The 13,288-nt window shown below is 62.8% G+C and overlaps 1 protein-coding gene across 4 annotated transcripts; it reads right to left on the bottom strand.

Annotated features, from left to right (window-relative positions):
* Positions 1 to 2,213: 2,213 nt before the first annotated feature.
* NEUROD4 (neuronal differentiation 4) lies at positions 2,214 to 10,275 on the bottom strand. Of its 4 annotated transcripts, XM_086870438.1 has the most exons (3): positions 7,128 to 7,269; positions 6,443 to 6,975; positions 2,214 to 5,069 (listed from the first exon to the last, which is right to left on the bottom strand). In XM_086870438.1, exon 3 carries the CDS (start codon positions 5,058 to 5,060, stop codon positions 4,071 to 4,073), a length of 990 nt encoding a protein of 329 aa, XP_086726564.1. In that variant the 5' UTR covers positions 5,061 to 5,069; positions 6,443 to 6,975; positions 7,128 to 7,269; the 3' UTR covers positions 2,214 to 4,070. The 4 variants fall into 4 exon arrangements, with proteins under 4 accessions (XP_086726564.1, XP_086726563.1, XP_086726565.1 ...); XM_086870437.1 differs by lacking the exons at positions 6,443 to 6,975; positions 7,128 to 7,269 and adding an exon at positions 10,102 to 10,275; XM_086870439.1 differs by having other exon boundaries at positions 6,443 to 7,252.
* Positions 10,276 to 13,288: the final 3,013 nt, after the last annotated feature.

The following is a 13,288-nucleotide window of genomic DNA, read 5'->3' as shown; positions in this document are numbered from 1 at the left end:
TCCCCTCCTGCCACCTCCGGGTCCCCAGGGTCACCTCCTCCATCCTCCCGGGACCGCGGCTGCTCCTCTCCCCCCTCCGAGCAGCAGGAAAAGTTCCTGGCCAAAATCCGCCGTCCCCAGCGGGGAAAAGACGATTAAATCGAGACCCCAGGGCCCGATATCCCGGCTTAGTGGGAAAATCCGCGTGGTTTCCCGAGCCGAGCACATTAGGAGCTCCAGGCCGGCGGTGTTATCAGATTACAGGCAAATATCAGAATTACAGCTCTGAAAGCCGGGCTTTAGGGGGACTTAGCAATTATCCAGCCCTGGGCACCCCCAGAAAAACCAGGGCGACCCCGAGCCGCGACCCCCGGGGCTCCTAAACGGGGGGAGGTGGGACAGGGGGTCCCCTCGGGCTGGACCCCCCAATGCCCCCCATGGGAATTGTCCAGGTGGGAGGGGTGGGGAAGCTCTGGGAGCCTTTCCGAGCCCTCCTGCCAGGTCCCCCCACCTTTGGGACCCCTGGGAGGAGTTGGGGGGTGTCCAGGGACCCCCAAAAGGGACACGGGACCCTCCTCACGGCTCCGCGTGAGTGCGGCAGTGCTGACCCCCCCCGTGCCCGTGTCCTGCGGGGACACGCGGGGGACACCCCCGGGTGCTCCGTGCCCCCTCCCCGCGCCAGCCGGGGGCCAGCTGTGCCCTCCGAGCGCCGGCCTGGCACGGCTCCGGCCCTGCTGGCACGGGCTGGGGCTGCTGGAAGGGCGCACACGCGCCCGGGGGAGCTGGCACCGAGCGGGGCTTGGCCAGTGGCCAGCGGGGAGAGGGGCCGGGGGCACAGCTGGAGCCCCGGCCCCGGCGGGCAGCGGCCGCTGTCCTCAGCCCAGGGCACCTCAGGGGGGTGTCACAGCCCGGTGGGGGTGTCACAGCCCGGGGTGGGTGTCACAGCCCGGGGTGGGTGTCACAGCCCGGGGTGGGTGTCACAGCCCGGTGGGGGTGTCACAGCCCGGGGTGGGTGTCACAGCCCCGTGAGGGTGACACAGCCCCATGGGGGTGACACAGCCTGGGGTTGGTGTCCCCTCTGCGGGTGGGTGACACGTTTGTGTCGCTTGTCCGTGCCGGGAAGGGTCCCCCCAACATCCCCAGGCAGCCCCCGGAGCTGGGCAGGGAGAGACCTGGTGATCCCAGGGAAATCCCAGATAAATCTATCCCGGGTAAAACCATCCCAGGTAAATCCCGGGTAAATCCATCCCAGGTAAATCCATCCCGGGTAAATCTATCCCAGGTAAATCCAGCCCGGGTAAATCCATCCCAGGTAAATCCATCCCATTAAATCCATCCCAGGTAAATCCCGGGTAAAACCATCCCAGGTAAATCCATCCCAGGTAAATCTATCCCAGGTAAATCCATCCCGGGTAAATCCATCCCAGGTAAATCCATCCCAGGTAAATCCATCCCATTAAATCCATCCCAGGTAAATCCCGGGTAAAACCATCCCGAGTAAATCCATCCCGAGTAAATCCATCCCAGGTAAATCCCGGGTAAATCCATCCCATTAAATCCATCCCGTTAAATCCATCCCAGGTCGGCACATCCCCATCCCCATCCCTAACCCACCTCTCCCCTCATTTTTTGGGGACACACGCGGTTCCCCCTCTCCCCTCCCTGCCCGTTTCTCTCTCGGAGCGGCCCCGCAGGGCCCCCCCGGCCCGGCTGCAGCTGCGGGGGTCCCCGGAGAGCCCCCCGCCCTCAGCCCGAGCCGGGCGCAGCTTGCGGGGAGCGGCGGCGGCTCCCCCGGGCTCCGGCACAGCCGGCGCGGGGCCAGCGGGGACAGCGGGGACAGAGAGGGGACAGCGGGGACAGCGGGACACGTGGAGCGGGGTCCCCGAGCCCCCCACGGCCGCCAGACGCTGCCGAGGGCTCGGGGCGCAGCTGGAGAGGGCCGGGGGCACCCGGGGGAGGGGACGGGGTGAAGTCAGGACGCGGAGCAGCCGGGACACATCGCGGCTTCCCAAAGCTCTCCGGGAGCGCCGGGGCTGTTCTGCACCCCCAAAACCCCCGGGTCACTCCTGTACCCCATTTCCTGCTACCCCAATTCCCCCCAGGGCTCTGCTGAGCCCCCGTTCCCGGCACCCCAAATCCCCCACAGAGCCCCAAAGGTCGGGGATCCCACCTGGACCCTCTGAGCCCCCCACCCTCACCCCGGCACCCCCAAAAAGGAGACAACAGCCCCCGGGTGAAGCTGCTTGAAACGAGACCACGACTTTATTCGAGCTAAAAACCCCAAATCCGCTCTCTTTACAAAAGGATAAAACATTTTCAGTACAAAAGGGGAGAAGCCCCAGGACCTGGGGGCTGGGCAGGGACCTCAAACCATCTCCAAATTCCCAACTTTATACAAAACCAGGGAGATTTGGCCAACCGGGCTCGCGAGACATCAAAAATAATTGCCTGGATTTCCTTTGGGAAAAAAAAAAAACCCAAAAAAAAAACCCAAACAAATGAAAATGGAAAATGGAAACGGTTGCATAGCATTTAAAATTATTGCTGGAAATTCACAGAGGAGCTGTCGGCAGGATCCTCCTCCCAAATCCCTGGAATGGCCTTTAAATACAGAATTTGGCATTAAATATGGGAATACCGGGATTTATCCCAAAAAAACCCAAAAAAAATCAGGTGGTGAGGGGCAGGGGGAGGGAAATAAATTAAATTAAATAAATAATGGTTAATAAATAAGCCTGGAGCACCAGCACGGCAAAAAAACCACAACAGCTCCCAGAAGGGAATTCCCACCACGAGCCTGGAAGTCGGCAGGGGAAAAACATCCCGGGTTTCCAAGGAAAAGGGGAGGAAATAAATTAGGAACCCCCTCACACACACGGGAATTAATAAATAAAGCGGGGAATTAAGAAAGGTTTTTGTTGGTGCTCGGGGCAGGGGATGAACCGAGAGGAGATGAGGTCCTGGAAGGGAGATCTGTGGATCCTTTTCCAGCTGGGAAGGATTGGTGGGATCCCATCCGAGGTTCCCAGGGCTGAGGGTTGGGAGGGGTGCAGGGGTGGCCATGGGGACTGGCTGGTGACCCCGGATAAGGGACTGGGATGTCCAGGGATGACGGGACACCATCCTTGGGCAATGGACCAGTGCCTCTGGGTGATGGACAACTGTTCCTGGACGCTGTCCCTCCATCCCTGGACACTGTCCCTCCATCCCAGACACTGTCCCTCCATCCTGGACACTGTCCCTCCACCCCTGGACACTGTCCCTCCATCCTGGACACTGTCCCTCCACCCCTGGACGCTGTCCCTCCATCCCTGGACACTGTCCCTCCACCCCTGGACACTGTCCCTCCACCCCTGGACACTGTCCCTCCATCCTGGACACTGTCCCTCCATCCCTGGACACTGTCCCTCCACCCCTGGACACTGTCCCTCCATCCTGGACACCGTCCCTCCACCCCTGGACACTGTCCCTCCATCCTGGACACCGTCCCTCCATCCCTGGACACCGTCCCTCCATCCCTGGACACTGTCCCTCCATCCCTGGACACTGTCCCTCCATCCCTGGACACTGTCCCTCCACCCCTGGACACTGTCCCTCCATCCTGGACACTGTCCCTCCATCCTGGACACTGTCCCTCCACCCCTGGACACTGTCCCTCCATCCCTGGATGTTGTCCCTCCATCCCTGAAGGGAGAAGGAAAAGTTTCCAAGGTGAGGAATTTCCCACAAGTGTCCGGCTCGTTCCCACCCGGCCACTGCTGGTCTGGGACATCCGAGACCCCAGCAGAGCGTGGGGAGGGGACACCGGTCACCCCCAGGGGCTGTCAGGGATGTCCCATGGACAATCCAAGGGCCGGATGGGGCTGGATCCCATGCCAGGAGGGACATCCCAGAGGAGGAAGAATCTTCGGGAGCATCTCTGTGGGACACGGCTGTGACCGCTGGGAGCTCAGAGCGGCTCCCGTGGCTCCTGGGGACAGCAGCGCAGTGCCACGGCCACCTCCAGGTGTCCTGCAGAGATGCTCGGGGTCCCTCAGCCCTGGCCATGCTGGGAACGGCTCCACGCCCCATTTCCCCCCACCCCGACCCCGCTACTCGTTGAAGATGGCACCGAGCTGGGGCCCGGCGGCGTGGGGCGCGAAGGACTCGTAGCTCACGTCCAGCGGGATCTCGTAGCGACCCACGGAGCTCTGGAAGTGGGAGCCGTGTCCGTGCGCTCCGGCCAGGCTGAGCGAGGGGTAGTGAGCCATGAAGGGATAGGATTTCTCCAGCTCCGGGGATCCCTCCTGCTTCAGGGAGAAGTTCCCGCTGATGCTCAGGGGAGGCGTCAGGGGCCCCTCGTAGGGCGGCGTGGAGCAGTCAGAGGGGTGGCTCCCGAAGGAAGCCTCCACCAGGCTCTTGAAGGCCGGCGGCTTCAGGTGCAGCAGCTGGGACTCCACGGAGCCGTACGGGGGGCTGGGCAGCCCCTGGTAGCCGAAGGAGTGCCCGGCCAGGGCGGACTCACAGGCCGGGGGCTTCTCCTCGTGCTTCTCCAGGAAGAGCGGCTGCGGGCCCAGCTGCAGGCAGCCGGCCACCAGGTTGCTGGTGGGCTGCGACAGCCCCTTGCACAGCATCTCCACGAAGCTCTTCCCCTCGGGGGTCTGCCCGGTCTCCAGCACCTCGGACAGGGCCCAGATGTAGTTCCTGGCCAGCCGCAGCGTCTCGATCTTGGAGAGTTTCTGCGTTTTGGAGTAGCAGGGCATGACCCTGCGCAGGTTGTCCAGGGCGTCGTTCAGGCCGTGCATCCGCGTGCGCTCCCGGGCGTTGGCCTTGACCCGCCGCGCCCGGAACCGCTCCAGCCTGGCCTTGGTCATCTTCTTCTTCTTCGGGCCCCTCCTCTTCGGCTTCTCGCCCTCCTCTTCCTCCTCCTCCTCCTCCTCGGCGCTGTCGTGCTCCTCGGTCAGGGCCGGCAGCAGCCCGAAGGGGCCGGTCCTGCTGTTCCCCTCCTTGAGCTCGGCCTTGGCTCCCGGCATTTCGTCCATCCAGCCCTGGCTGCTGACGAGCTCGGCCATGTCCGAGGGCTTGGAGCAGGTCTGGGGCATCCCCGGGCTCTGCAAGGCAGGGACAGGGACATGGGAATGGATTCCAGAGGGAGAATCCTCGGCACTTTGGGAAAATCCTCCCCGCCGGACACATCAGCTCAGCTCCCGGCACCTCCGGATCCCTTTTCCCCACCTTTTCCCCTCTCAGTTCCGCACCTCCGGATCCCTTTTCCCCACCTTTTCCCCTCTCAGTTCCGCACCTCCGGATCCCTTTTCCGCACCTTTTCCCCTCTCAATTCCCGGTGGATTTCATTTGGGAGCCGCTGACGCCTCTCCTTGAGCTCCAGCGACTTCCCCAGAGCTTCCAGCCACCCCATTTCGGGGTTATTCCCACTCCCCAACCCCTCCCGCCGCTCCCTCCACCCCGACCGCCGCATCACCGCCGACAATTCCCGCTGGCAATTCCCGGCCTGAGCTTTTCCTTCCCCGAGCCTCCGCTGCCCTCGGCGGCAGCACCGGGAGCGGCCCCGGCTCCCCGTTAATCAGCCCCCCCAAATCCCAGCGCCGTCCCCGACTCATTCCATAAAGCTTTAGCCCCTAAGCGGCTTTGCTGGAAGTGCTGCCCGAGCCGCTGCTCCCCTTTCCCGACCATCCCAGGCGGAAAATCCCGCTTTTAATATGCGTGATGGGGCTCCCGGGCGGGATTAGGGTGTTAATTGCTGTCGTATCCCCAATTAACTCCTGGCGGAGCACCAGAGGCCGGGAAATCGGGCGGGGAAGGTTTTGGGGTGAGGGGATGGGTCCGGCTGGTCCCTCTGGTGGGATGAGGGGATGGCCCCGTCGAGATCGGCCCCAAAAAAGCTGCAGATCTGCCCCAAAACCCCCCTCAGGCTGCAGCCGGGGGTCTCTTTCCCCGCCAGGCTCGGGGATCCTCCCTCTCCTCGCTGCTCCCGGGGACCGGGATCCATCCCGGGAGGAAATTCCCGGTTTTTGGGGTCCCTTCTGGAGGGGAGCCCCGCGGCCCTGCCCTGCCCGGCATTTCCAGGGGAAAGTTCTCTCTTTGGAAGTTTTAAGGGGAATTTTTAAGGGGATTTTGCTTTCCCTCTGCAGAATACTGATTTTAAAAAATTGAAAAAAAAAATTAAAAAAATTAAAAAAAAAAAAATTAAAAAAGGAAAAACGGGAAGAAATCACAAGGGAGGGAATTGCCGGAGGAAGCCGCTTCCTTCTCCACCATCCCCAGCGAGACCCCGGCCCCGCCGCGCCCGGGGGTCGTCACACATCGCTGTGTCCCCTCCCGGCCCCGCGGCTCCATCCCGCACCCCCGGGGGCTCCAACCCCCCCGTCCGGGACCGGGGTCCCGCCGTTCCGCCATCCCGGGAGAACCGGGAGCACCGAGAGCCCCGCCGGGGGCAGCGCCGGGGGTCCCGGTCCGGCCTTACCTGGGCACCGCAGCGAGTCCCCGCTGTCACTTGTGTCACTCGCCCGGGGACATGGCGGGGTCAGCGCCGGGGGCGGGGGCAGCTCCCGCCGAGCGGCACCGGGAGCGCACCGGGAACGCACCGGGAACGCACCGGGAGCTCACCGGGAGCTCACCGGGAGCGGCACCGGGAGCGGCACCGGGAGCGCACCGGGAGCTCACCGGGAGCGGCACCGGGAACGCACCGGGAGCGGCACCGGGAACGCACCGGGAGCTCACCGGGAGCGGCACCGGGAACGCACCGGGAGCGGCACCGGGAGCGCACCGGGAGCGGCACCGGGAACGCACCGGGAGTGCACCGGGAACGCACCGGGAGCGCAGCGGGAACGCACCGGGAGCGGCACCGGGAACGCACCGGGAGCGGCACCGGGAGCGCACCGGGAGCGGCACCGAGAACGCACCGGGAGCGCACCGGGAGCGCAGCGGGAGCTCACCGGGAGCGCAGCGGGAGCGCACCGGGAGCGCACCGGGAACGCACCGGGAGCGCACCGGGAGCTCACCGGGAGCGCAGCGGGAGCGGCACCGGGAGCTCACCGGGAACGCACCGGGAACGCACCGGGAGCTCACCGGGAGCAGCACCGGGAGCTCACCGGGAGCGCAGCGGGAACGCACCGGGAGCTCACCGGGAGCAGCACCGGGAGCAGCACCGGGAGCGCACCGGGAGCGGCACCGGGAGCGCACCGGGAGCTCACCGGGAGCGGCACCGGGAGCTCACCGGGAACGCACCGGGAACGCACCGGGAGCTCACCGGGAGCGCAGCGGGCACCGGCGGCTCCGCGCTCGGGCGGTTTTGAGAGCTCCGCGCTGCCCGCGGCTCCTGCCCGGGCGCGGGTCCCGCGTGGCTCCTCCCACGGGGGGGAGTGACCGGGCCCGGCTCCTCCCGCGGCCCCACCGGGACCCCGACGGCAGCGCCCGAGCGTCCCGGGCCTGGGGACTGGCGGGGGGCGACACCCCCGACCCGCGGGGATCCCTGGATGGGGGCTCGGGGACACCCCCCGACCCTCGGGGATCCCTGGATGGGGGCTCGGGGACACCCCCGGCCCGCGGGGATCCCTGGATGGGGGCTCGGGGACACCCCCGGCTTTTGGGAATTCCTGGATGGGGCCTCGGGGACACCCCCCGGCTTTTGGGAATTCCTGGATGGGGCCTCGGGGACACCCCCCGAATCGCGGGGATCCCTGGATGGGGGCTCGGGGACATCCCCGACCCTCGGGAATTCCTGGATGGGGGCTCGGGGACCCCCCCCGACCCTCGGGAATTCCTGGATGGGGGCTCGGGGACACCCCCGGCCCGCGGGAATTCCTGGATGGGGGCTCGGGGACACCCCCGACCCTCGGGAATTCCTGGATGGGGGCTCGGGGACATCCCCGACCCTCGGGAATTCCTGGATGGGGGCTCGGGGACACCCCCGACCCTCGGGAATTCCTGGATGGGGGCTCGGGGACATCCCCGACCCTCGGGAATTCCTGGATGGGGGCTCGGGGACACCCCCCGACCCTCGGGAATTCCTGGATGGGGGCTCGGGGACACCCCCCGGCTTTTGGGAATTCCTGGATGGGGGCTCGGGGACACCCCCCGGCTTTTGGGAATTCCTGGATGAGCCCCCTTGGATGGATCCCTCTGGATGAGCCCCCCCAGTTTGCCCAGCCCCAGGACGCGATGTGACAGTGCCAGCACTGCCCTGGTGGCACCGAGGGTGACACCGGCTCCCAGGCGGGTGCTGGGGGGTGGGCGCGGGGGCCGCGACCCCCTCCGGGCTGTAATGAGAGAGAGAAGGGGAGTAATTAGCGCTCGGCAGAGCCAGAAGGGGCCCGGCCGAGCTGGGGACAGGCAGGGGAAGGGGGCTCGGCAGCCCTCGGGGGACAGAAAAAGACCCCCTCCCCAAAATTCCGGGTGCCCTGGGTCATTTTACTCGTCCTGAGGACTGGGAGGGCCCCTCAAACCTGGGGTTCCCCCACCTCGGGGCAGCAGCGATGTGTGGGGACAGCGATGAAACCCCAAAAATCAGCCCCCCCACCCCTCATCATCCATCCGCTGCTCCCCAGATCCCCGCGGGACCCTTCCCCGTTGCCCCGGAGCGCTCGGCAGCGCGGCCCCGGCAGGCCGGGATTACGGCGAATACTAATTAATTCATTAAGTCGGCTCCGCGGCTCCCCGGCCGGGCGGCAGGAACAGATTGCGGCCGATAAATCTGCCTGTTGCGGGCCCCCCCTGACAGATGGCTCCAACAGGTCCCGGCACCCGCACAAAGGGGCCGGTGGGCGCCCCGGGGAAGGGGGGACACGGCCCGGGCTCCCCCTGGGGCCGCGGGACCCCCGGGGGGCTGCGGGGCTTTGTCTGCGCCGGCTGATCCCATTGTCAGGGGGCCCCGCAACTGTTGGGGTTACGGCGGCCTCGGCCCCGCTCGGCAAAGATTTCCCTTCTCCCTTTCCTTTATCGCCTTCTCTTCCTTTCCCCGATTCCTTCCTCCTTCCCCTTTCCCTTTCCTCCCCTTCTTTTCCTTTCCCTTCCCTTATTCCCTTTCCCTGTTCCTCTTTCCTCCCATTATTCCCTTCCCCTCCTCTTCCCTTATTTCCTTTTCCTTTTTGTCATTATTTCCCCCCGAAATCAACATCATCATCATCGTCATCATTGTCATCATCATCATCATCATCATCATCATATCGTCATCATCATCCTCATCATCATCATATTATCATCATCACCCTCGTCATCATATCATCATTGTCACCATCATCATCTTCATCATCATATCATCATATTATCATCATATCATTATCATCATCATCATCATCATCATCATATCATCATCATCATCCTCGTCCTCATCATCATCATCCTCATCCTCATCATATCATCATCATCCTCATCATCATCATTTCATTATCATCATCATCATCATCACCATCATATCATCATATCATCATCATCATCATCATCATCCTCATCCTCATCATATCGTCATCATCATCCTCATCATCATCATATTATCATCATCATCCTCGTCATCATCATCATTATCACCATCATCATCCTCATCACCATCATCCTCATCATCATCATATTATCATCATATCATTATCATCATCATCATCCTCTCATCCTCCTCCTCATCCTCATCTTATCACCATCATCATCCTCGTCATCATCGTCTTATCATCATCATCACCATCATATCATCATCATCCTCATCCTCATCATATCATCATCATCATCCTCGTCATCATCATCATTATCACCATCATCATCCTCATCACCATCATCCTCATCATCATCATATTATCATCATATCATTATCATCATCATCATCATCATCATCATCATCCTCTCATCCTCCTCCTCATCCTCATCTTATCACCATCATCATCCTCGTCATCATCGTCTTATCATCATCATCACCATCATATCATCATCATCCTCATCCTCATCATATCATCATCATCATCATATTATCATCATCATCCTCATCCTCATCATATCATCATCACCATCATCACCATTATCATATCTTCATCATCATATCATCATCATCATCATCATCATCCTCTCATCCTCCTCCTCATCCTCATCTTATCACCATCATCATCTTCGTCATCATCGTCTTATCATCATCATCATCACCATCATATCATCATCATCATCATCCTCATCCTCCTCATCCTCAGCCGCGGGGGACCAGGCCAGCTCCAGGATTCTCGCGGAATCTTCCGGAAGGTTCCATCAGCGCCCAAACGAAGCGAGATTTGGGATTCTGCACCTGGCCCAGGGATGCTCCACCCCAGGCTGCTCCAACCTGGAAATGGGGGTGGGGTCGCCCCCTAAAGCCCCCTCCCCAAATTGGGCCGAGTTTGGGGTGATGAGGAGGAGGAAGGCTCATCCCAGCCCTGCCCCCCACCCGGGGGAAGGGAAATTTCCAGAGTAAATATTGGGAAAAGCCCGGCTGGAATTCCTGGGCCCGTGCGGAAGCGCAATTAGCGCGTATTAACGGGGTCTAATTTAATCCCGGCAGCTGCGCCTCATTTGCATAACACTGGGGAATGTAATTAGGGAGAAAAGAGGGGCCGGGGGTCCCCGGGGGGGTGCAGGGGGCTGCGGCCAGCGCTCGCTGACCCGTGTTTGTCACTTTGAGCGATGGTGGCACCGGCGAGAGGGGACGCGGGGGTGGGGGCGAGGGGCCGGGGGTCCCCGGGGGTCCCCCTGGGCTGAGTTTTGGGGTCTCCAAACCCCCCTGGCTGATCCAAGCGAGGGTTCCCGGGGGGATTTTCCCACCCCGATGGCCGCTGGTGATGGGGAAGGGACACGCCAGGGGTTGGGGACACTCGGGGGGGGGTCTCCTGTGTGGGTGACAGAGTGGGGGCTCCTGCCTCAGTTTCCCCTTCCCTGTCTACCTCAGTTTCCCCTTCCCCATTTTCCTGCTCCGGTTTCCCGGAGCTGGGAAGGGAGCAGGGAGGGGACAGGGAAAAAAGGAATTTGTGGAGCAGAACCCCCTCGAGAGGGGCTTTTCCTGCTGGGAACCCCCGGGAACCCCTCAGAGGGAATTTTCCTGCTGGGAAACACCCCCAGGAACCCCTCAGAGGGAATTTTCCTGCTGGGAAACACCCCCAGGAACCCCTCAGAGGGAATTTTTCCTGCTGGGAAACACCCCCAGGAACCCCTCAGAGGGAATTTTCCTGCTGGGAACCCCCAGGAACCCCTCAGAGGGAATTTTCCTGCTGGGAACGCGGCTCGTGGAGGGGTCACCCTCGTGTCACCCTCGTGTCACCCCCTGAAGGGAGGTGGCAGCGCACGTGGAATCGCACATGGAATAACACAGGGAATCAAACAGGGAATCAGACTGGGAATCCCAGGGAATCAGACTGGGAATCCCAGGGAATCAGACTGGGAATCCCAGGGAATAACACAGGGAATCCCAGGGAATCAAACAGGGAATCAAACAGGGAATCCCAGGGAATCAAACAGGGAATAACACAGGGAATCAGACTGGGAATCCCAGGGAATCAGACTGTGAATCACACATGGAATCGCACACGGAATAACACGGGGAATCATAGGGAATCTCACATGGAATCACAGGGAATGAGAGAGGGAACTGCACATGGAATCTCTCGGGGAATCTCACATGGAATCCCATGGAACTGGACAGGGAATCTCACGGGGATCTCACGGGGAATCCCATGGAATTGGACTGGGAATCTCACGGAGATCTCACGGGGAATCTCACATGGAATCCCATGGAATTGGACCGGGAATCTCACATGGAATCAGACCGGGAATCGCACACGGAGCCGCACGGGAGCGGCTCCCGCATCCCCGGGCCGGAGCTGACCTCTGCTGGCGGGAGCCCTCAGCAGCCGAGCCCCCCGTGGGGGTGTCCCCCTGCCCCCCCGGGACTGTCCCCCTGCCCCCCCGGGACTGTCCCCCGGCCCCCCCGGGGTCCCCAGGACCCCCATCCCGGCGGGATTTGGGATTTGGCCAGGCTGGGATCCCCGGGCGGGAGGGATCAAGGGGATCCGGGCGGCCTCTGGGTGTGGGGTGGGGGCTCGGCACTGCCCGGGGGGGGTTTGGAGAGTCAGGATTTGGGGTCGGGCACTGCCCTGGGGGATGTGGAGAGTCAGGATTTGGGGTTGGGAAGTGCCCGGGGTGGTTTGGAGGATCAGGATTTGGGGTCGGGCACTGCCCGGGGGGATGTGGAGAGTCAGGATTTGGGGTTGGGAAGTGCCCGGGGGGGTTTGGAGGATCAGGATTTGGGGTCGGGCACTACTCGGGGAGGCTGGGGAGGATTTGGGGTCCCAGCACAGGGGTCCCAGCACATCCCTGGGCTCTCAGGACCCCGGTTCACGCACACCCCGCACCCCTGGGTGCCACCCCAGGGTCCCCCCGCTGCTGCCTGGGGTCACAGCGAGGACCCCGGGGGATCCCGGCAAGGGGGGTCCCCCCTTTTTGGCACCGGTTCCTTCAGGCGCGGGGGCTCCCGGCGCCTGTCCCGACATTCCCAGGGCATGGAAGAAGAGGAGGAGGAGGAGGAGGAGTTGGCACAGGAGGGGACACTGCTGCCTGCACGGCCACCGCGGGCCCCAGATGTTGAGCTGCGGGCACGGCTTTGCCCGTTTGGCAGCGTCCTCGCCCAGCTGCCGCCCCTGTCCCGAGGCTCCGCAGCCGGGGCTGCCGAACCCCCCCCGGAACGGCCCCGGATCCCCCCGGGGCCCGCGGCGGCACCTGGGCCAGCCTGGCCCCGACCCAGGCGTGGAGCCGCGCCCGGTTCCCGCAGGGAGCGGGGGATCCGCGCCAGCTCCAGGGAAAAATCCCTTGGGATGAGGGACCCCCCCCTCGGGGTGCAGGGGGGGTTTGGGGGAGTTTTACAGGCTCGGGAAATCGCAGGGAACCCCCGGCTCCCCTCGCGGCTCCGCGGATTTCCCGAGTTTTCCCAGGCAAATCATTAATTACTCGATGAACCGAAATTAATTAGGATCGGCTCCTCCGAGGGCGGCTGCTGAGTGGAGGATCCGGGCTGAGCTTCCAGCTGGATCCGCATCCCGAGCGGGCCGGGGGTGGAGGGTCCCGGGGGGCTCCGTGTCCCGGCCCCCCCAGAGCCGCCCCCGCCCCCATCCGCCCCTTCCTCATCCTCATCCTCCTCATCCTCCTCATCCTCCTCATCCTCGTCCTCGTCCTCATCCCCATCCTCATCCTCATCCTCATCCTCATCCTCATCCTCATCCTCATCCTCCTCTTCATCCTCATCCTCCTCTTCATCCTCATCCTCATCCTCATCCCCATCCTCATCCTCATCCCCATCCTCATCCTCATCCTC

The sequence above is a fragment of the Cyanistes caeruleus genome, chromosome 32 (genome assembly GCF_971803275.1).
Source record: "Cyanistes caeruleus chromosome 32, bCyaCae1.hap1.1, whole genome shotgun sequence".
In the NCBI taxonomy this organism is placed as follows: domain Eukaryota; kingdom Metazoa; phylum Chordata; class Aves; order Passeriformes; family Paridae; genus Cyanistes; species Cyanistes caeruleus.
The sequence above is the reverse complement of the archived record's forward strand: the minus strand, read 5'-3'. Positions and strand labels throughout refer to the sequence as shown.